A 22072-nucleotide genomic window follows, 5' to 3' on the forward strand; every position below is an offset into this window, starting at 1 on the left:
TCTTCTAAGCTGACACTGTGGTGGCCAGACATTCAAATTTATATATATATATATATATATGATTGGGTGGTGTGGATTGGATAAGTGAAGCTTATGTATAACAAGCAAAATATGGGTTAATCAACCACCTGCACCCAACCCGACCTGCAAACTTCCTGCATTATAGTAGCACAGCTGTCAGGACTAAGGACAGAGAAATGGACAGAGACAGATTGAGCACCGTGTTGTGTGACAGAAAGAGAGATACAAGGAAAGAGAAAGAGAAGGTGGAAGGTGAACTACTGCATGCAATCTTTCCGTAAGTTTCCTTACTCAGGACACTGCTTTGTCAGTTCTTGACATTTGATATTGTTCTAGTAGCTTACCGTACTCGCTGCATCTCTACTGCACATAATAGGCTGACAGATGGATTTATCATATCTTTAGTACCAATGGGTCAAAGCACATATTTAAGGTTGGTAAATCATTTCTAATTAAATTATTTCCATCTCAATTGTTGTCGGGTTTCATCAATATTGGAAGAAAAAAATACCAGATACTGTATCCTAAATACTCAAATGCATTTTTATCCTCCTCACATTTTCTTAATTAATTGATATTCTGTGGGCCAGTTGGAAGGCTTTGGCAGGCCGGCTGTGGCAAGTGGGCAGCCAGCTGATAATAGCTGGTATACATAATAGAAATGATAGGAGAAGGTTTAGCTAAAATGATAAGCAGCTTATTTATTAACAACACCAAGAGTCTACAGCCATGCTAATGGCTCAGTGAGGCTGTACTTAGGTGCAGCGGCGCTTTGAGCCAAATGCTAATGTCAGCATGCTCGAATGCTAACAATGACGATGCTCCAGTAGGCAGATTTGGTCATGGAATAGTCAAAAGTTTGATTGGAGAAATCAAAGCTTTGGCCTGACGATGGCGCTCGATGAAAGGTCAGGTCATATTTCCTTAAAAAATAAAAACGTGAACCCCGTTGTGGCGTCAGAGGTAAAGACACAGGATCACCTAAGTGGAGTACATAGACATGCACCTAGTTAACCAAGTTACACCCAGCTCTTTCCAGTGAGATGATTTCTTAACTGTCTTGTAAAAGAGAATGCTGGTTTCTATAATAGATTTCTCCTGTATTTCTTGGTCATCTGTATGGTAACTGGATTTCTAATCTGCTTTTTACAACTACTTATGTGTATAACAAAGACTTTGGACGAGGAGAGTAACAGCAGGGCAGGTCAATGAAAGGTGAGATAATTACACGAAGCGACGTGTTCTACTATTTGAAATTATTCTGTCCAAGTTGGACTAAAACTAACACAGTAGCCTGTACAAGTCGGAATAAATTGGTTTGCACCACAGACCATTTGATGAACTGTTAAATTCAGAGACACTGATGCTGTGAGGAAAAGCTGTGCTCCATCTATCTGCTCTGATTTACAGTACTATAGTGCATATAAATGTATTCTGGTTACCCTGGTTACTTAAATGCATGTAAAAGTACTGAATAAATTTTATCCTTTTTGGACCATGGATGTCTGTTTGACATGTAGGAATAATTGCTTAACAGGATTAAATGTGCAAGAAATGTCTACACATATTTTAGTCAAATATATATAAAATGTCACATAACAAGCAATTGGTGTGAGTAGATTTTCCTGGGGTAACGTTTCAGAAGCAAGATGTAGGTTTAAAGTACATGTTTGAGGCACAGACATGTAACACATGAGGAACTTTCCTTGGGTGATTTCCTCATTTCCACTGTGATGCTGGTGCAGCAGTAGTACAGAAACGTAACAGGTCATGCAGTGTTGTATTTTGTAACTGTTTTAACACATGTGAGTCAAGGTCAGAGTACGAGTTCACGTAAATCCCAGTTCTCTACCTGAAATACCTAAAGACCTGATCTCACTCCATTGAATTAGGCTTTTGAAATGTAGTTAATGCCCATATAGAAATGATGCTTGTATCTCCTCATGGGAGGCTGAGATAAGGTTTGTAACTGGTGGTGAAGTATGTTCACATAACACAGAGCAGGTCAGCTTGCACAACTCCATGTCTGTCTTGTCAATGCCTTGCAAAACGCTGACATGAACATGAACTAAGTCTTGTCAGCTTGTGCAGCACAATAAGTATTCTGAACACTACAAAAGCACTCTGAGTCTAAGTGCTATTCTGCCAGGAATTATTCCTTTTCTTTACTGTCACAGCCATTCACACGTTTCATGTCACTGTTCACACTGTGTTCGACATCTGTTATCACACTCTTACAGTGTTTACTGTAAATGTGTACATAAACACAGACTGAGCTTTTCAAGTGACTTTATTAAATGAACTTTTGCATACTTTCATCATAAAAGAAAAATTATTAGCCGAATGCCTTTGTGCAGTGTTTTCTAAATTGAATTAACTGAATTGAATTGAATTTGTTTGAGCTGCTATATGCATGTGAGGAACTTAGAGAGAGGGATGAAGCAGAGGCAACAGCTGCACAGCCTGAATAAAGGTCACATGTCAGGGAGTAAGCTGTAACCCCGTTCGAGGAGCTGACTTCACAAATGCAGACTAGTCTGGGGAAAATGAAAAGACCAGGAGTAGAAGAAATACACACTGGCAGTACATTACTGTGCTCTGTCTGACACAGGGACTGCTTCTTGTCCAGCTGACACGGCATAGCAGAATAAAATGGCTCCACACATCTGCTCTGACACACAAGCATCTAAAACTGGACCAAAAAGGCACCTGGTAGAGATGATCATAAATAAATGTTTGATTCTGTGTCTCTTAAGAATGTTTAATTTTTGCATTGACATGAAGTTGACCTGCGATGCATCAGTGTCCTTGGCACTTAGCAAGTTTTATGTTGAGAGGCTCCTGCCTGTCTGGAAGACAAGAGGTCAGCGTTATTGATGCTCCTAAGTAACACACCCACACTTTGTCTGATTCTTGTCTGGAGACGTGAAGATACAAGGACCTGACTTACGTGACACAGACACTGTATGAGGCACAACAGATTGTTCTGTATTTCAATTTTTTGGTATGTCTCTGTCTATGCACACATGCTGTGCCAAAGGCTTTTCTTGTAATAAAACCTCTGTATTCAAGTTAGACCAGCTCAGGCTCAATGGATTTATTTTATTATTCATCAATATGAAGATTGTCCTCATTAGTGATGGCAGTGATGCTGCCTAAGAGCATTAAGTGGAGGAGTGAAGTAGAGTAGGAGTGAAAACAGACCAACTAAGGTCATGTAAAGTGTGTGGGTGTATGAAGGTGTATACAATCTCAAAAACAACATTCTCAGTGAAGGCTGGTAATGAATAATAGTGTAAATGATCAGACTTGTTTGTCTTCAGAGCATTAGCTACAATAAGCTGCAATGGCTGCATGAAGAGTCATTTTAGAGTGTTAGAGAGTTTCAAGTGTTTTATAAAAGGCTAATGGAGCAGTGTTAGCTAGTTTGTTGTGTGATACAGTTTTTTTTTCTTCACTGGTGTTTCAGCTTATATGGGTGTGAGTAAATATCACTTTTGCAAGAGTTATTGTGTCACCACTTCCTCTGTCTCTTTCTCTCTCCATCTAGTTAAGACAACCATTCTGAACTACCAGAGTCCCACCACTGGCCTTTTCCCGGTCAAAACATGCCCCACCTGCAAGGAGGCCAAGGTCCGGGACTCCCTGTACTGTGCTGCTGGTGCCTGGGCCCTGGCTATGGCGTACCGGTTAGTACACAAAAGACACTCTCACAGATTAACCATGCAGGATGTGTTTCATGTGTGCAAAACTGAATGTATCTTTAACTGAAATGTGTGTCGCCTTAAGGGGCACTTCATTTGTGTTAATTAATGCAGGTAAAATGGGACTTAGAGTCCCTACTTGGTACCTAGTTTAATGACATGACACACTGATTGAAACACACTGTATCTCTGGACCCTGGCTCATCCCAGGGTCAGCTCCAGTATGCCAAACTAAACTTTGTGCTACAATTCACGGGGTAGAGGCTGGGAAGGGGGTGTGGGTTTACCTAGCAACACATTCTCACTCCGACCTTGTCGCATATTGAGGTTTTGATCATGGACTTTCCACGTCCACATATGACCTGCAAGGTACCCTGGGTGCGTTGGTTGTTGACGTTCTGGGACACTGTGTCAAGTTCTGCCTGTTACATGCATTGTCTTCTTTTGAGATACACTTTTGTTTTTACAGGAAATTTGGTTTAGGCAACAAAAACACATGGTAGGGTTTAGGAAAAAAGAACAGGGTTTAGCTTTAGAATCTTATGGGACGGGAACACCGCTGTCTCGGGTGAAAGTCGGTGTTTGTTGGACCCATTCACCACCACCCCCGCCTGCCCCACACAGACTTTTGCCACCCTAGCTTTTGTCCTTGTCCCGCTGCACATCCCCCTGGCGCTGCCGAGTGCCATTAAACTATAACGGCTGCGCATCATGCCAATGTTAAAGGATGCCTTTTTCCATTGGTTTCTGATGCCACAATTCACTGCCCAAACACCGGATTTCGACAACTTCTGAGTGAGACCGGGCTCTGCCTGGAGATTATGTACTTTGGGGCCAATGAACCACTGGCATCATATAACTTTAATTCTTGTGCTACATCCACACTGATATGTTTTTCATTTAAACACATCACTATGGCTACATTTCCGTCTAGCATCCACACTACTCTGGCATTTTGGAATCCCTAAAGTAGAGACTTTTGAAAATGCTGCTGACCCCGTTTTAGTTTTAAAACGTACGGTTTGTGTTTTAGTATGGACCAGTGTTAATTTTAAGTGGTTTTAAATTTAGTCTTAGTCTTGAGACAGAAATGCTTATTAGTTTTAGTCACATTTTAGTCATTTTAAGTTTTAGTCGAGGAAAATTGACAACGTTTTGGTCGATGAAAATTCATGACCTTTCAGTCAACTTTTAGTCATTATGTTTTTTATCTTTAAACTAATCCAGTTAGGCTAATTCATGTATCAGAAATCAGAATCAAGGTGACAGGTTGTATAAAATTTTATTAAGGCAATTTTTTCTACAACTACAAATAATTTCTACACACGTACATACTTGCAACCTTTGACACCACAGATAACTAATTTGAGACAACTATGATTTGTATCCAGGTTCATTGTAAACTCTGACTCATTGATCTCACTGTTAAGAAGCAGAGAAATAACTTATTTAAAGCCAAAATTCTGTCTCAATCTGCAACATGTTCATCTGGAGATTTAGATTTGTGTCCTCTCAGTGTTGGTGATTGAAACTAAACTTTCATCTCTGTCAGAGAAAACTGATCTGAGTTCAGACTGTTTACGTACAGCACAGCTACACTCACAGATAACTTAGCCTCCTACCTGCCTGTCAAACAGCATCAACCCATAAAGCTTTTCCAGTCTGGACTGAGTGGAGTCCTATGGAGATCAGCTGTGAAATCTGGCGGCCGGTGGCTTGCTTGCTCCACTGCTCTTCAGCGGCTAACAAGTGGAGCTAACTGCTAATAGCCTCTGCTGCAATTAACAAACTCCACAAATCCATTCAGCAGCTCCACCATCCACAGTCAGACACACACGGCTGAATATCTACTGCTGAATTACAGCTCACGACATGCACCAACAACTGACGCTGCTCCGGTGTGTGAGTTTTTGCTGGCTAGTGAAACGGCCGCATGCACAGCTTTCATTGTCTGATAGTCCACCTAACATTTTTGTCATGTCTTGCTAAAGAAAATGAAATGTATATTTTGTCTCAGTTTTTATTGTCAAGATCTATTCTTAACTTGTCATTGTCTCCTTTTTATCATGCAAAATAGGTAATTGATGAAAAATTTTCATCACAGTTTTCCTGTGATGAAAACTGGTCTTGATGGGTGGAAATGGAGGCTTGATGATGTAGAAATACACGTTCACTTCCCAATAGGGTCTTTTCAGTCATGACTTGTCAAATGAAAAACATTCTAATTAGGCCTAGATACCTTTAATCAATAGCAATGCTTAGCCTTCTTGTGCGGGTACTCCTTTCTCATTGCCATGGCTTCCTTTGGTGATGGATAAGGTAAATGCTCCTGATACCGCTCTAACATGTCGCCATATGTGCTTCGCAACTTTACCGCCTTACAGACATGATTACAGTAACCGTCCCACTTCTCCATCGGTCCAAGCAAAGAAATCTCTTGTTACTTCTTGCCATCTCCGTAGTATTTACTGTAACTAAGCAGCTACCTGCAGAGTAGACAATCTGCTACCTGTTTACATCAGCACACGCATGCCAAGTGTACGTGAATGGTCATCAAATATGCGTTCTCAGGCATGTTAATATGGACGGAGATTATTTCTGTGTGTAAGGTGATTGTTATCATTTTAAAACACTGTTTAAAAATGAAACTATTAGTGTGATTAGTAGTATAGCTGGAGGTGGTGATTATGGGCAGAGTACTTACCTGTTGCTATATACAGTAAAGGATAGTGGTATTGTTTTGTGTGCATGTGAATATGCACCATACCTGACCAGTGAAGTTATTCACTTATTGTGTCTTTATAGAGCATTAAGTGCAGAACAGACTAAAAGTCTTTAGTTACATAGGTTTATGGGTCTGCCCTCCCCCATCCCTTCTTCTTCGACTTTTGGTTTTGTTCCGCTCTCTTCTATTTCATGCTTACTGACCCTGATCTCTAATCTGCCTCTGCCATTTGAAGCCTTTGCTTTTTAAACACATCGGGATTGTTAGTTCAAGGAGAACACTTTAGAATTTCACTGAGAACCGTCTGAAGGCCCCAAACTCCTTTATCAGCCATCCCTGCACTTGATGCCTGCATTCCTCGGTGATTATGTTTCAAGGGAAAAGAGCACTTCCGCGAAATGAGCCTGTAATAGGACAGAGGAGAAAGGATGGAGAGAAAGGTGTGAAGAGGGAGAGAGGGAGAGAGAGAGAGATTGGGAGGAGGGAGACAGAGAGGACATGGAGAGAAGGAGATGCTAAAGGTAGAGGTACAAGGAGTGGGTTAGAGAGTGAGTTGGCAGAAGGGGAGATCAAGCAAATGGAGAGATAAGAGCCAGGGAGAAAAATTGGGAGATGGAGAAAGAGAGACTGGGTGGAGAAATGAGATGGAGGGGAAAGACAGAGGGAAAGAAAGGGGTAAAAATAGAGTGTACTGCAGTGATGTGACCAGCGGCAGATCTCAGTCATCAGTCATGGCTGCCTCCTATTAGAATTGTCACTGGGATTTAATTAAGATGATTCTCATCTGACAGGCTTGGCTAGTGCCATTACTTACTTCACGCCCAGCTGCTGGGTGTGTGTGTGTGTGTGTGTGTTTGAGTGTGTGGCAGTTGGATTCGACAAACTCCTATTCTAAGTAGACATGAGAAGTTCAGTCCACTACCTTGCCCAGTCACATTTTATTCTTTATTTTGCTACACTTTATTTGTTATAATAATTCATTTTTATAATGGGGGGGAGGTTCATGAGTGGGTGAGTCCCTAATATTTTCTTGTAGTTGTCTAACCTTCCTGACACCCATTGTATTTTCCTGATTAATTATAATTAAATTTGAAGAGCTGGGTTTGTTACTGTAACCCCTGGCCAGTGTTGGATCAACTCATGCATATTACAGTGTTGAATACTTGTAGTCCGGTAATGAAGTACTTTAAAACAGGACGTTGGGAGATGAAAAGCTGTCTGCTGTATTCTCTGCCTGCAATCACTTTTGATGTGGAGGGTCACATCCAAAAGACAGTGTGATTAATGTGCCGTTTACCACTGGAGTTTCACCTCAGCGGCTCGGCTTTCCTCTGTCGATATCCAAAGTCATTATTAGCGTGACCTTTGTAATGTGCATCTGAGATCTGCCAGCCCCACCAGGAATGTGCTGACTAGCAGTGTGGTCACTGCAGCTGTAATTGATTGTCTTCTGAGTGGTATCTTAGCAAGATCACTTCCTTAAAAACAACACAGTGAATGCTAAGCTTAAAGGGAGGTGTTTCAAATGAGAAAAACTAGTGATACTGCATGTTCAAAAAACAATGACATTATTTTTGACTACATTTTTGTCACTTATATAATATTTATTAGCTATGCTGGCAGCCGTTCCACCACTTTGGTCTAGACTGAAATATCCCAGCAACTGTTGTATGGATTGCCATGACGACATTTATGGTTCCAATAGGGTGAATCCTACTGGTTTTGATCATCTCCAGACTTTAAATCTAGCACCAACAGCAGGTCAACATTTTAATTTGTCCAATGCTTTGTCTTATTACCAAATACCTGAAAAACTAATGACATTCCCATTAGCCTCCACTGCTCTTAAACGGACGGTTCACACCACAATCAGAAATACATTTTGTCTGTCGTGCTATTTATCAGCTTAGATTGTATTGCTGTAAGTTGGAGAGTGTAGGAGATATTGGCTGTAAAGATGTTTACCTTCTCTGCAGCATAATGAAACTAGATGGCACTCGACTTGTGGTGGCAAAAGAACCAAAAACTACGTTTGAAAAACTGAAGAGCAATTTCTCTTTCCAGAAACCATGACCCGGTTAGTCAAGATAATCCACAGACCTTGTTGTGAGCAGTTTCATATAGGAACTATTTTTTCCTTCTGAATTACACCCGCCAATTGTTTCACCGCGCAGAAGGAAGCATGCATCTTTTCATGGATGAGAGGCTCATGCTCGTGACAGCGCAAGATGTAGACAATATGGACGTCTCCCTCGGTTGAGCTGTAATGTTAGCTAGCTCAGTGGTGCGAGGTGAACCAGCAGTAGATGCACACTTCTTTCTGTGCAGTGATACGGTGGCTTACTGTCCTAAATCATTATTTAGGTTTAGAACAGTTTGTACAGTTGTAGAAACATTGAACTCATAATAGCTGAAGTCTAATTAGTTTCATGTATTCATCCACTCATTGTTTGTTTTCCCCTCATGTGTTCTCCCTGCTCCCCCCGGTATGCAGACGCATTGATGACGATATGGGGCGGACCCATGAATTGGAGCATTCTGCCATCAAGTGCATGAGAGGGATCCTCTACTGCTACATGCGACAGGCTGATAAGGTGAGTTTTTTAGTCAGCCCCCACTCAGCTCCCGCTTTTACTCTGCGTGTTTGCATAAAAGCACTCTGCAATTACACACTGTATTGCAGATCAAAGGTGTATTTCTGAGCTGCTATTCATCAAAGCCTCTCAGAGCTGGAGCACTGGACACATCTGGTTCCTCTTTAATATCATAACAAATGACAATGGGAGCAGGTTGCTTTAGTCCTGAGGGCTTAATAACCGACAATCTGTTAATTGCCAAAGACTTTTGCTCCACAGGGGGAAATTTCATGCCACGTCTGCAGGAAACCCGATGCATGCACAAGACTAGGCTGTGAACGAACCAGACTGGGTGAAAACCTTGTATATGGCTGAACCATGTATGTTCAATGAGCAAAATTTTGGCCAAGTCAGTGCAGTAGTCAGTGCTAGTGTCTATAAGGTGATTTCCTGGATATTAAATGTTCATTTGCAGTTGTCTGTAGCTGTTCCAGTAATATTTGTTTTCAAAGTGCACTAATGTAGCATATCACATGACGTTGTTAAAATACAAGACATTGTTAAAATACGAGACAAATAACTGAGGACTGCTTTACTTTAATAAATACAATAATATAATCATGCTTTTTTGTAGTGTTATTACAGGAATTATGTTACTTTGTTAATTAGACTAGACCTAGGCTGCATCCCATGACAATGCTGAATATGCCCACAGCCTCAAATGTTGGTATTACGGAAAACAGAGCAAGATAACTTTCCTGCTTCAGCTTCCAGACCGTGGTCGGGAAGCACAGGGGAGGCTTTGTTTTGCCTCCAGGGCCGAAGTTGATGCTCACTTTGCTGAGCTGCTGCAGCATTTATTCACAGACAAATTAAAACCTACACTGTTCATTTACAACCACTTGACAGTTATCCTGTTAATTTCTTCTCAGTTCAGATCGGCAACACCTGTCTGCTCGTATAGCGCATCCACCATCTCCCTTTCTCTCTCTCTACCACCCTACTGACAGCGTGTATCTGCGTAATGGCAAATTAAATTTAAGTTAAATTTGTCGCCACATGCTCTATAGAAATAAAGTCGCTAAGACGGTCTGAGAAGTTGCTAAATCTAGTGAGAAAGTTGCCAGATTGGCAGCTCTGTACACACACTGTTATGCCCACACAACTTCATTCTTATAACGTATGCATCAAACTGTGTCAACACCCTACAAACATAGAATTGAAACACCATGTTTGAAACACATGTATCGGAAAATATACATTCTCCAGAAAAAAGTTGCACCCAAAATTACAATATTTTAGAGTTTGCCCTAAAGTTCTCAATTGAGGCTCTCTCCCAAACTTTGCGGGTAGCGAACACATTGTGCAGCAACAATAACCACATGTATCGAGGAAGTGGATCAGATGATTGATAGCGGAGGCAAAGTTGATACCAGTGGAAATACTGTCGTGACTCACTCAGTGATCCACTTCATGTCATTCGCCTACCACTCGAGAACCAACTCATGACCGACTCTTGGTTATTATCACTTCAGCAAACAGCAAACACTGACAGCCAACAGTAATTTGGCATGATAGCGTATCATATTGCGAAGACAGCCATTGCTCCTATGCTACATAAAAGAATAATCTTCAGGCCTGGCAAAAAGTTACTGCTCACTTCCAACTCAGATAGTTCCAACAACATGACACCAAAGTCTGACGCACTCTGTCTTCGGCTCAGGAGGTTTGTGAATGACTTGTACTGTGACTCAGGGTTAACTTGTTCCCTTCTAAGAGTCGTTAAAAAAAAACAATCCGTTCACCAATCTAACATCACAACTGAGCGACAGACTTCTGTGTTTATTAGGCCTGACCCCTGCTTTGCTGCAGTCCAGCCAAATATGGCAAAACACACCATTTTACACAACCAGATATGTCCTTTGTATGCTGATTTTTTTCCATTCCTCACAAACAACATTTTTAAGCAGAGCAGCTGGCTGTGTCACTGTGTACGTGCATGTGTACAGTGTGTGCCTTTGAAAGCCATTCTGTTTCATCTTGCCTTGACCTTGACGACCTAATTTAGGGGAGAGCTTTCCTGTGTCTTAATTACAAAGCTGCGTTTACACAGTTAATTACACAGAGCAGCGTTCGTTACAGCCCCGTCTCCAACACTTACCAAGAACATGGCATTTTTAATGGAGACGTGACACAGGTCCACTGCTGGGCAAATATCACAGAGCAAATACAGCAGCTGGGCCCCACTGTCTGTCTACAGCCTGGTGCACAGGGATAATTTTCTGGAGTGATTTTTTTTTTTTTTTTTTTTTTACTTGGGCTAAACAAATAGTTAAAGTCACTGTGTCAGTTGATAGGGTGAATTTTTGTCTGGGAACCTACAAAGCATTTAGAGCCAGAAGGTGCCGGGGTATAATGCTGTTATTTTCTTAGGCAGCCAGAAGCATTGGACTTTGACACTAGAGAGAGGATACATGTTGTAGGTTTATCTTACTAAAACACTTGGTTATGGTCAGGAAAGTCAGACATTAGAAATTAGATTGTGTATGAACATTATTTTAAGGCGACAGGGTTGCTAGTCAGGCAGATAGAAACTCACAAGCCAGATAACATTAAGGTTACAAACAACAATCTTCATGTCAATAACTAATAACACAAGAGTTGCTTCATTATGTGACTCATTTAAAGAAAATGCCTTTTCTAAAAACATACATATCTATACCTCAAATATAATGACACCCACCCCCCTCCCCTGCTCCAGCAGTACAGTAAAACTTATAGTATCGCCCTCTTGCTTAAAGTTTTTCCAACTGCTTTGCAGCATCCACACATCTTTCCCAACCATCATTTCACGTACCTCTTCACTGCTGGAGCCTCAAAGTTGCTGGACTGAAAGCTGCCCTAATTTATATGTTTATATTAACAAAAGATTAAATAGCTGCATGTAATGTGAAAGGTGACACCCGTTGTGGAAAAAAAAACAGAGAAAATTATCACCCAACTCTGCAGAATGTCTCAGCTGTATGGAGCATTTAAGCACAGTTTAATGTTAACTTGTACAGCTGTTGGTTCATTTTCAGTGCTCTGATAGTGTCATTTTGGGCCGCAGCAGGCAGCTGTTTTCAGCAAAAAAGCTCAACTTCCAACTTTTATTATTGTTCCCCAAAGGGCAATCGGTCTTTGCAGCAAGGCACAGACACAAGACGATAAAATACGAATATCAAAAAGTCCACGTGGGGCACTGAATGTTGCAGACTTGGGGAAAACAGCAGTAGTCTTAGGATGACCTTCACATCATCTTTCAATTTCATGTAATAAGAATAAAGGTCCACATTTTTGGACATCAGTTACAAGCTCAGTATCTCTAATATAAATAAATGAATTACTGATTTGAATACGACATGGATATGCTCTAAAAACACTTAAAAAACACTGCATGCTACCTGCCCAACACCAAGTGGCAAAGCTGGCATTAAGCTGCTGAACATAATGGAGCATTTAGCTGCTAAACAACCAGGATATGGATTGCCTGCAGGAGTTGGTAGAGACCAAAAAAGAGCTAAAAGGAAAGAGAATATTGGACTTACATTCGTGACGTGTACACAAACACAAACACATGTCACTCTGTGGCTGCTGGCTGTGTATTAAAAGAGCCCGGTCTCACTTAGAAGTTGTCGAAATCCATATGCATACTGTAAGATTCTAAAGGCAAACCCTGTTCTTTTTTCCTAAACCTAACCATGTGCTTTTGTTGCCTAAACCCATCCATGTGTGTTTGTTGTTGAAGGAAAAAAATGTCAATTTGCAGTGTTGTACCAAGGTAGTGCTTTTATTTTGAAAGAGACCTTCAATTTCCTATGAAAACGGAAGTGTATCTTGAAAGAAGACAGTGCATGTAACAGGCATAACTTGACACGGTGTCCCAGAACGTCAACAACCAACGCACCCAGGGTACCTTACACCTTGTATGTAGATGTGGAAAGTCCATGATCAAACTTAAATACGTGACGAGGTCAGAGTGAGTACGTGTTGATTAAGGCCACTGTTTGCTAACAAGTTTGCCATATTACTTTATTAGGTGATAATATGTCATGTTTTACAGTGTCATTGTAATATGTCAGCTTGTTGCACCACCCCCGTGAGAACAACATATCAATCCATGCAGGTTTAAAGTAACAGAGTTTAACTTTAGGTGTAAAAATGTGTCTTGATGTCTCATCTTGCCTGCCTGCTTTCTAAACAACTGCTATACACTGGCTTTATCTCTTCACCATGAGTTGTTTTGAAAAATCAAATGGATCTCATTTCTGCAACCAGAAATGAAAAGGAATGGCCTGGTTACTGATTTGTTGAGGTGCAAGAGTTTGTATTTTGCAACTTGAATTAAACGCACATACAATTTCCTTTTACTGGATGGGGCAGCAGACATTGAAGTGTTTCACTAATGACGCTGGCGCATTGCAGCACTTGAAACAATAAGCTAGATCTGGGGCCTCTCAGAATATCCCGAGAGTGGAGCCACTTGACACTATGGCTCTGCTGGAGCGAGAATCAGAGAGACCTCTGAACAGAAGTAGGTTTTATCGTAACATAAACAGCAGTACCTATTGTTAGCTGCTTACAGAGGTAGCTCTTTTTACTAGCCAGCCCACCGCCCCTTCAAGTACTAGCCGCTGTGGGATGGCAGGAAGTGGAGCAGTTTGAGTAAAAGTGGGACAGAGGGTCTCCACTATGACCTGACTAAGAGAGAAAGAGAGCGAAAGCAAGAGACAAAGGTGGGCAGAGGGAGTGTGCCAGAGGAAAGAACAAGCAGGAAAAAAAAGGGGGAGCCTGAGAAAAGAGATAAAGACACAAAGAGCAAGGGGGACAACAAAGAAAAAGGAGGGTGAATAATAGAAAGTACTGGAAGAAGAGAGGTAGAAGTGAGGCGAGGGAGGGTGGGAGGGAGAAAGAGAAAAATGGAGACAGCGAGGGAGGGCTTGATGATGGAGAGAGCAGCAAAAGAGGTGGAGAGAAAAGAAACAAACGAGGTAAAAATGGGACAAAGGGCCAATTATTTATAACTCTGTGCGATGGGGCTGGCGGCCCAGCCGTAATTTGGAGTGTAGTCGAGTCAATGCAGCAAACACACACACACACACACACACACACAGACAACAACCAACAACTCACAGAACACAAAACACGACTAATATGTTGTTCAGGGTTTCTTTATGTGTTTGCTGTAAAACAAGTCATCGTTCGGTTGCCCTAAATCTGACCCTTATCTGTTTCAGGGCAGACTACGTTATGTCGTACAGTATATCTCCCGGGGTTATTGCTCATAGGACAGATATACTGGCTGTTCCAGTTTACTGTTTTTGGGAAACAACAGATTATATAAGGTATTTGTCACTAGAGTGTTTATGGATTCATGTAATCCTACATTTCGGGAAGTTGAACACTGCTTTAATGTCAGGATTAGCATTTACAGTCCCATTGGAAGCACCTGTGCTGAAAGTTAGTACAGTAGCATCCCCAGTAGCAGAAGTGCCAAAAACTGTTGTTCCTAGCTTGAGGTCGGCTCTAACAGCAAGTCAGTCCCCACAGACCCAAATGTTAAAATGCCCAAATGTACAGTGGAAATAAACATGTTCACAGCCTGGTACAAAAGGTCAGTTTTGGTCTCTGTAACTAATTTCCCAGTTCCTGATAACTGTACGGGGTGATTTGTTTTATATAACTCAACTGTTACATTTTATTTAATCTTAAAGTTATGGCAGGGAGGCAGACTCACAAAACAACCAAAACAGTACAGCAAATTGAGCATAACAGACATTACAGTAGAGAGAGTCCATTACCATATATTAACTGGATACCCAAGGTTCCCAGTTATGTGTTTTTGAATGTGTCCAAGGCTGCTACTGTGGGGTACTGTACCTTTCATGAGGGAATGAATGCTTCTCGGTCACTCTTTCACTGCTCCCTGCTTACCCTTGACCTCTCTCTTTCATCCTGTCCTCTCTGTGTCCGTGTGTCTCTCTGCCAGGTGGAGCAGTTTAAACAGGATCCCAGCCCCACCAAGTGTCTGCACTCAGTGTTTCACGTCGACACCGGTGACGAGGTTCACACCTACAGCGAGTACCACCACCTGCAGGTCAGCCAGCGAGCAGACAAGTGCAGAAATGAGACAACCCTCAGTTGCAAAAATCAATTGAAAATTATATTTTTACATAAATGCAAATACACAGTGTGTCTTGGTATGTTTTGGATATGTGTCTGTCCACCTCAGTGAAGTATCCAGATGGAATGAACATGTCTACAAGGGCTAGAATCTTCTCAAGGCTAAAGAGACAGGTTTCACACGTGTTAAAAAACAAATCCCGCACACTACTTTGCCATTATATCTCTGCTCACATATCTTATGTACCAATATTGAAAATGATTTCACTGGCTGTGGTCCGGGAAGAAACTCGATGAGAAGCAAACCTTTTTAAAACTGAATGAACAACAGGATGTACTAATTAGCCAAACAATCTCATGAGGTTTTGTTTTTTAGTGTAAAAAATGCCCATAAAAATGTTTTATTTCTCCATCCCTCTACTTGGCATTCATGTATGGTTGGAAAATTACTTGTCCTCAGAGGTGGATGTGCATTAAATTGGCAATAAAACAGCTTATTCTTCTGTCAATGGTATTGACAGAGGTCAATTTGCTGTGTAACGTTTGGATGGAGATTGCACTTAAAATGAACGGTGGCTAATACATCAAGAGAGCCAGATAGAAAATCAAAATTATCATGCTGTGACAAAGAAAGCCTCATAAATCATCAAAGCTGTATAGATGTTAAACACTTACTGTATATACATTCAGTCCTTGGCTGTGATTCCTCCTCCAACAGCTTTGCCATGAAGTAAATTGTGTTATTGATGATGCCAGTCCAATGCCAAAGGCCTAATAGCTAATACAAGGCTCACCCCTCAGCCTCTGCACCACGTAGGAAACCGAAGACAGCTGTATTGACAAATCTGAAAATATCTCACAGTGTACAAATGACAGTAATTTTTTTTAATGGTATCTAATCCACTCTGTCCTTCCCTCTGTCACTGCTGCAGATCGATGCCGTTTCTCTGTTTCTGCTGTACCTGGTGGAGATGATCTGCTCTGGTCTGCAGATCATTTACAACACTGATGAGGTAAACAAGACACGAAAATGACTGCTGAGGTGATCAATTGTGGACACAAGGGATTTACGCCCTGTCCTGTTTATTGGTTTGATATTTTCTGGCGAATCCACTAGCAGCATTCAGTATCTGTCGTAAGCCACAGACAGTTACACGTCTTTTCTTATATAGGTCATAAACATTGAACAAAAATACATTTCCCCATGCAGAACATTGTTTCCCATGCAGAATGCTGCTGCCAGTTTTAAAATTACTGTACATATGTCAGAATGTTGGGAGATTTTTCAAATAAGTAAAAAACAGTTACACTGCTTGTAAAATAACCAGACATGATTATCATTATTTATTTATTTTAACCTAATTTCAGTCAATTGAAGTATTTGTAGTCATGCTCCAGATCTAGACTGAAATATTTCAACAACTGTTGCACAGATTGTCATAAAGACATTTGTGGTCCCAACATGGTGAGTCCTACCGACTTTGGTGAACCCCTGACTTTTTATCAAGGGCCACAACCTGGTCAGCTTATTAATATATGTCTAGTGCTTTGGCTAATGACCAAAGTCCATTGATATATTATTGGAACTAGATACTGGACCCGCAAGATGACGGCAAAAAAGTTTATAGCGTCTGCTTTCATGTACAGGTTATCACCACTGAATATGTGCAGTAGTGTTTTTCCCGCTGACTGGTCTGGTCACAGAAATGGCTGGACTTTGTTTTTTTGTTTTTTGTTTTGGTCTGTTTGGTTTTAGGCAAGTGTTGCGTTAAAAAAAAAAGACAAAAAAAAAAGACCTTAGGAGAGAGGGTTTTAGTTACGCAACAGGCAACATTTTGCTGAAGAAATAATAAATACCATGTTTATTTTTGTTGTTTTAGATAGTAATGGTGATGTTTCAGTTAAAAGTAACATTTGTTTACCAGTAACCTATGTGGAAATATTGGTATGAGTGCCTTTTTTAAATCTATCTATGTGTATGTCTTTTAAATGGACCTTGAGTCTATGAAATAAAAGTTGATTGATTAATTGCTCATGTTTAGGATAAACGTGATTATTGCTTGCCCCCATGCGTCCTCCAAGTGGCTAGGCCCTAAAAAAGTTTTCCCTTTTTTACTTCCCTGTGAGCAGCCCTGTCTGCTGACCCCGTCCTGTTAGGTCCTGTTCAGCCCCTAGACTTTACATTGTGAAAAGGTCACAGATTTTTAAATTGCTTTTCTCGGCTTGAGGAAAGGTTTTACAAATATAAAGTGTTCATGGATCAAAAATTCATCACGGAAAGATTCATAATTTAACTCTTTTGCAATTTGAGCGGTCCTGTCAAGACTAGAAACATCTCCTTTTTAATGGTTGTCTATGGGGAAAGGTTGTTCTCAATGTCAGTGCCACATAGCAGGTGTTTGCATTAAGATGATGAAAATAGATTGCCATTAGAATGCTGATAACAGCATCTACTAGCTATGGCTGGTTTCAAGTACAGCGTGACTGTGACTGTTAGCATAGCTGTAGGCTTTTAGTCCTTTTATGTGTACGTGACTGACAGCGTATACATACTTTGAAGCGTCTCTAAACTAAATTCTTATGTCTGTGAGAAGCATTTTTTACTTTTTATGGGTCGGCATGCATGCACATAAAATTCCTGATGTGAAAATGTATCACAGAAAATCTGTTTATTCTAAAGCATATTGTCGGACCTAATGAGATTCCCAAGTCTTAAATTATTTGATGCTACCTTCTGAAGATCCAAGCAGATGCTATAAAGTAAGAGCATGGGATTTCTAAAGGCAGTTAGATGTATCCTAAATCCCCTACAGATATCCTAGAGCCGACACAACTGCAGGATCAGGGGACAGTAGCTCACTTTTATAGCTCGGCTCACATTTATATTTTTGCTGAGCCGCTCAATTGACTTTCAACAGGGAAACGTTTAGATGATTTCATTGTGGAGGCTTTAATGTCCTCCTGGGAATTGAACTGCTAACGTCTTATTTGGCAGCACACCAGCCCAGACTATTACGGGAAAGCTGCTTTGAATGGTTTCCTTCAGAGTGTGATGTATCTGTCCGGTGTCATTTTCTTTATGTTTGACTCTTAATAAAACAACAAAGCAACTTGGCTGTTAAGTTTACACAGTGTGCTGTTTATTATGTGGGCCCCGAGGAGCAGTTGGAACTTCATTAATTCTGTTAGTTTTTATAGTCTGCTCATTCACAGCTTTACTTACTGCCACAGAGCGGTGAAATCTGTGCCGCTGGTAAAGGAATCCATTTGTTTACTAGATTGGGCTTATCTTAACAAAGTAAGGGCATGGTAAAACATTTTGCCACTAACCAATTAGTGCGTGCAGTCTTCACTTTGTTTACAGAAAACCTTCCCTAATAATTTCTCATTTTCCCCTATTTTTTACTCCTGATGGCAAACAAATTGACAATGCAACTTTTTTTATGAGGGCAGTCCTGTTTGCATAGCAGCCTTAATATGCATGCTTAAACACTGTTTATTAGGTTGCATAATTCAAACTAAGACACCCCATCATCCTTCTGTTTCATATCATCAGATCCATTGAGCAAAAAGGACTTTGTTTTCTCACTGAACGCTGGATGAAAAGCGTTTTTTTTGGACTGATCACATTGTTACAGTATCATTTATTAGTTTGTTGTTAGCTGTCACTGCTTGTGAAGTCCGTTGGCGTTTACTTGACTGAGCTGGAAGCTGCATTGCAGTATTTTTTTTTTTTTCTTCACAAGGTAGGTGGTATAGAAAGGCTGCTGCTTGTCCTCTGAGAAGATGCACTATCGACCTCCTTCCAGATGCCATTTTCAGTCTCATGCAGCATGAAATGGAGCGTCTCATTAGCCCCTGTGCGTTTTTTTTCCCCACACGATACAGGTGTGTGAATTTTGTCACTGTGTGAGTGCTGCAGGCACATGGGGTAAAAGCAAATGTGTCCATGTGCACAATATCCACCTCCATAGATAAAGAAAAAAACACAGAACTGGCAGGGACTGTCGTCTGGCGGCCAGGAGACAGAGAGGCTTGTTTGGCCGGTGGGCAGTAACATTCATTAAGATACCATTAAGATACTAAAAAGTTCCCCTCATTAATCACTTCACTCATAAAACCCCAAATAAGAGGACCTGAGAACCTTTCTGTCTTTACCAGCCTCGTCTGCTTTCCTCCCTCTCTCCCTGCCCTCCCTCACAGACTGGCCTATTTAAGTCCTACACAGGTTGTATCTGCTTCTCTCTATCTTTCTCTTTCACTCCCTCATCTCTCTCTTTTTCTCCCCCCCACTTTGTCATTTTAGATTAAATCTCCCATCAGTCAAGCTCACACACGCACACACATGCACACACACATGCACACACTGCGACTTTCAGGTCTTTTTAATGATTCAAGGCCTTTAAGTCATCAAACAATTTATGTCTCTCCCTTTTAGTTTTTTTTCTAGATGTGCCTATTGATTTTGACATGTCTCTCACATACGCAGGGTCTTTCTCCACAGTCGGTGTGGGGCAGATCACAGATACGCATAACCCCCTGCTAATTACAACTTTAAAGCCACAAGGCCAGCGTTTTGTTTGGCAAGCAAGGACACTGCGGATGAGTTTTTATCAGGCCGATGCGCTGATAATTAAAATTGTGCTATAAATGGATGTTGTGATATTTGTCCATTCAGTGGCGTGTCATGGGCAGTTGACAAGCCAATGAAGCTATAGCATCACATACGGCCACACTTTACTACTTAATTACACCTCATCTGGAGCTACAGGGACAGTCTGACCTTGAGCATTGATGAAGAATCAACTTTCTCGTCCACATTACTGACCCGTATAATTAGGGGTAGAGTTACACACCTCACCCCAGATCAATATCAAAGGTCACGCATTACTGTATACGTATGTAAGTGTGTTCTATAGGCTGTGTGCGCATGTGTAGCTGCAGCTGAGGTTATGTGTGAATGTGTGTCTCATTATGGAAACATGTCGACTACCTGCAGCCCTGGATCTATGAGTGCATGTGTGTGTATGTGTAAGATACTGTGAATATGTATTGCATCAATTCTCAATGTCCCATGCCTTCCTGTGTTTGATGGTTTTGTGTGTGTGTGTGTGTGTGTGTGTGTGTGTAGGTTTCCTTCATCCAGAACCTGGTGTTCTGTGTGGAAAGAGCCTACAGAGTGCCTGACTACGGCATGTGGGAGAGAGGCAGCAAATACAACAACGGCAGCACCGAGCTGCATTCCAGGTCAGTCAGAAGCTTAGCAGCACGCACGCAACATGAATGTACATAGTTCAGAGTTCAACTGGAGGTTTTTACAGGTTGTATCCAAGGGAAACTGGCAAATGCTGATATCCAGTCTTGTCAGATTTTTACGACACTTCACCAATGTTCTCTGTGTCACTGTCACCAGTTGTATCAGTGTAGTTTACCATCCAGCAATGTGTACAGACGTCAATAGATAAAACCACACCACAGGGAGAGTTTGACTGACATGAGTTGTATTTTTTGCTCAGTGCCCCTGGGAAGCACAGTGCAGCATAAAAATGATTCCAAATATATTTACGTGCAGAGCTTTATAGATCACACAGAGGCATGAGCCACTGTAATGCTTTAAATTGCATGTTAGCTTAACAGGTGGAAAATCATGTGTTATTACACTTCCTTATAAATAAATAACATTTACATGCCACAGTATTATATAGCATATTGGGTAAGTGTATTGTTATATTGCAGTCCTACTCAGTGTATATTTAATACATTGTATCACGTCTAGTAATCCTATCATAAAATAACATTTTGTTATGTATTTATTGTTTCTCGACCTTATCATTAACAAATAATTGTATTATATGTTTAAATGCTACTGTATATTTTATGTTCAGAAGACAATAATCAGGAAACTAAAGCATGTCTTCATTAGTTTAAATAAATCACACAGCCTCCACCAATAACACTAATTTAGAAAATACAACCAAATATTCTTAATATAACTATAACTAATGACGTAAGATAATGAAACATTAAGCACTAGATACCTTGTACTAACATTATGAGTTTGCGAACGTTAGCTAGCAATGCTAATACAGTTAGCAAACTAATGTCCTTCCAGCTAATGCTAACGTTAGTTTGCTTACAACGTTAGCAAAGATAGCTAGCAATCACAAACTCATAATGTTAGTACAAGGCATTCACTGTTTAACGTTCACAGATTATATAAAATAATAGACGTAGCCACTGTGACTTCACCCATTGGTTTGTGGACTGCCAGTCTGAAGCCTCAGTTTGGCATTTCAACTGTCGCCATCTTGGACTTTTTGAGCCAGTATATGGATGAGAGGGTGGATCTGCGAGGGAGCAAGGAATGGCTCTGACTCATAGACTGTGGTTACACCTCGCAGACAGTTCACACAAAGCGGCCCTGCCCTTAATTATGTATAACTTTAAGCTTTAATAAAATGTAAGTAACTGAGTTAAATAACAGTTTGTCCCCCATACAGTTGTTATGAATGGGGAAATTAGGTATAGAAACCAAAACTGTTTTTTGTATCAGGCTGTGAACATGTTTATTTCTGCTGTAAAGGTGGGCATTTTAACATGGGGGTCTGAGTGGATTGACTCTCTTCTGGAGCCAGCCTCAGGTGGCCATTCAAGGAGCTAAAGTTTTTGGCACTACCATGTTGGCTTCACTTCTCAGCCCCAGAGGTTGCTGCTTGATGATGTTATGTTACCCAACTTCATAAGTTACAGTTTTATCAAAGTATTGCTGGTTCTGTTAACCTTGGTGTTATTGGTAGAGGGCATGTGGCTTATTCTAGCTAATTAATGCATCCGATCGTATCCTGATGATTGTGTCTGGCAGGCATACATAATTTCAGACTTCC

General features: G+C 40.9%; 1 protein-coding gene across 3 annotated transcripts in view; it reads left to right on the forward strand.

The window, feature by feature from the left end:
* The window catches only part of phkb (phosphorylase kinase, beta), a 149389-nt gene that overhangs the window by 23798 nt on the left and 103519 nt on the right, over positions 1-22072 (forward strand). For all 3 annotated transcript variants that reach the window (XM_033632936.2, XM_033632931.2, XM_033632923.2), the window contains 5 exons: positions 3572-3710; positions 8945-9044; positions 15055-15162; positions 16121-16201; positions 20320-20435. In XM_033632936.2, coding sequence (XP_033488827.1) covers positions 3572-3710; positions 8945-9044; positions 15055-15162; positions 16121-16201; positions 20320-20435 — 544 coding nt within the window. The remainder of the gene's footprint in view (positions 1-3571; positions 3711-8944; positions 9045-15054; positions 15163-16120; positions 16202-20319; positions 20436-22072) is intronic.

The sequence above is a fragment of the Epinephelus lanceolatus genome, chromosome 2 (assembly GCF_041903045.1).
Source record: "Epinephelus lanceolatus isolate andai-2023 chromosome 2, ASM4190304v1, whole genome shotgun sequence".
NCBI classification, from domain to species: Eukaryota; Metazoa; Chordata; class Actinopteri; order Perciformes; family Serranidae; genus Epinephelus; species Epinephelus lanceolatus.